Source organism: Geospiza fortis, unplaced genomic scaffold (assembly GCF_000277835.1).
Source record: "Geospiza fortis unplaced genomic scaffold, GeoFor_1.0 scaffold172, whole genome shotgun sequence".
In the NCBI taxonomy this organism is placed as follows: domain Eukaryota; kingdom Metazoa; phylum Chordata; class Aves; order Passeriformes; family Thraupidae; genus Geospiza; species Geospiza fortis.
The window spans coordinates 10660485-10662801 of record NW_005054309.1 but is presented as its reverse complement, the minus strand read 5'-3'; the positions used below and the strand labels follow the sequence as shown (position 1 = coordinate 10662801).

At 45.1% G+C, this 2317-nt stretch overlaps 1 protein-coding gene across 1 annotated transcript in view; it reads left to right on the top strand.

Annotated features, from left to right (window-relative positions):
• The window catches only part of GFM1 (G elongation factor mitochondrial 1), a 25225-nt gene that overhangs the window by 13734 nt on the left and 9174 nt on the right, over window positions 1–2317 (top strand). Inside the window, exons 8-12 of the mRNA XM_031055440.1 lie at window positions 261–398; window positions 870–971; window positions 1061–1117; window positions 1439–1576; window positions 2264–2313. Of these exons, the coding sequence (XP_030911300.1) occupies window positions 261–398; window positions 870–971; window positions 1061–1117; window positions 1439–1576; window positions 2264–2313 (485 nt within the window). The remainder of the gene's footprint in view (window positions 1–260; window positions 399–869; window positions 972–1060; window positions 1118–1438; window positions 1577–2263; window positions 2314–2317) is intronic.

Sequence of the window (2317 nt, the reverse complement as noted above, 5' to 3'; positions counted from 1 at the left end):
CAGTCCCACCCTGCTTGTTTTTCTCTCTGCAGCCCACGGTGTTTGTGCTCCTGGGCTGAGATTTGGATCATTTGTCCTTGGTGCCCAGCTGGAGCAGGAATTGTTTTGTCTCCCTGCTCTGTGCACAGAGCTCACCATCCCATAATATGAAGCTCAGACCCACCCACTAAAGCAGCGCAGAATGTGAAACATAGAAAAGCTGAAACCTGAGGCATCAGTGGTTCCCAGAATGATCAGATTTTGGTGGGTTGTGCTTGCAGGCTGGCAAGTTTGGGCAGTTAACCTACGTCAGGGTGTACCAGGGGATGCTGAAGAAGTCAGATTACATCTACAACACCCGCACGGGGAAGAGGGTCAGGGTGCAGAGACTGGTGCGGATGCACTCGGACAACATGGAGGTGAGTGGGTCCCCAGGGATGGGCTGCCTGCCCCTGGGTGGGTCAGCACTGCCTCAGCCCCTGGATCACCCTGGATGGTGATCCTGAAGCACAGGATGGTCTTTGCTTCACTTGATCCTGAATTAATCCAAGCTGAGGCCTCCCTTTTGTCCTTTGAATAAAGAGGGAGATTTGCAGGGCTTTTTATCCAAGCTGGAAGTTTTTAAGGAGCACAGTGTCAAGCCTTAAAACACAGTGTTTGTGGATCTTCTGTAATCCAGGTGGAGTTTGGGTGTGAGGGAAAGACAGAATCAGTCCTGGAATGGTTTGGGATGGAAGGGACCTTAAGGATCATCCAGCCACAAGGGCAGGGACACCTTCCATGATCCCAGGGTGATCCAAACCCTGTCCAGCCTGGCCTTGGACACCTGCAGGGATCCAGGGGCAGCTCTTATCCCACTGTTATCTGCAGAGGAGTTTTCCTTCCCTCAGGATGTAAATGAAGTTTATGCTGGGGACATCTGTGCCCTGTTTGGGATCGACTGTGCCAGCGGGGACACGTTCACAGATAAAACCAGCACTGACATCTCCATGGTGAGCCCCCCTTGCCCTGGCTGCCTCAGGCACTGCCAGTCACCAGGATTTTGCTGGAATTTATAATCCCCTTTTCCTTGGCCACACAGGAATCCATCCACGTCCCTGACCCTGTCATTTCTGTGGCTATGAAACCTTCCAACAAGGTAGGAGCCTTTGCATCAACCTCTTCTCCCCGAGTTCCCTCCCTTTGCTGCTTTGTGATTTTATGGAACATTCTAAGCACTGTTGGAAAGTGTTTTATCCCAAATATCCAAGACTTTATCTGTTGGATAACCCAGAGCTGGATGCTGTCACTCAGCCAGAAACATGAACTTGAAATAAATAATTAACACTTTAATCAAGAGTTATAAATCTTCCATAAAATAACCCAAAGAGCAGAAATGCTGAGCAGTGGATGGGAAAACTTGAGGCTTTTTTCTTGGAGTCACTCATGGATGTTGAGTAAATCTTGGCTTGTGTTTCAGAATGACCTGGATAAATTTTCCAAAGGCCTGGGCCGCTTCACCAGGGAAGATCCCACCTTCAGGATCCACTTTGATGAGGAGAGCAAGGAGACCATTGTCTCTGGGATGGGGGAGCTGCACCTGGAAATCTATGCCCAGGTAATTGGGGAAGCACATCCCATGGGCTCTGCTTCTGCCTGCTTTTCCCATCTCCTCTTGCTCCTTCCTATCCCTTCCAGCTGCTTAGGGAAAAGTCAAACTTTTAAGTCAACATTTGAAGGTTCTTTCTCTCCAGTGGTTCCATTCTGAAGGCTTCTAAAAGGAAATTTTGCCTGTAATATTTTTAGGATTTGGTACAATCCATAACAAATGTATTAAACACTACACTTTGCTCTAGTAGCCTTGGCTTATAATAAGTAATAATACCTAATAATAATTAATTTCTACAGAAAAATCCTCTGTTTCTGTGGTTTTAAGTGTATCATTCCCTAATCAAAGCTGGTGCAGGGAGAAAGGAGTAGTTAGAGGGATTTGTTTCATTCCAGCTGATGTCTATATTTTAATCTTAAGACAAAAAGATTTATCTTACATATTGACAAAATGAAGAAAAAGTGATTTTTGCCTTGAAAAACTTGAATTTTAATAACATAATTAATTTTGTTTCCTTTTCCTGCATCTCAAGATGCATGTCTTAAAGATGTTGATGGGGAATAATTTGTTAATTAAAAAAAAAAAAAGCCCCAAAAATCAATCCAATCCCCAACAAAAAAAAGTGATTAATCCTGATAAAGTTACTAAATAGATCCCAATGGAATAACCCTAATCACTGTGGGTTTCTTCCTGCAGAGAATGGAGAGGGAATATGGTTGTCCTTGCACCATGGGGAAGCCCAAAGTGTCC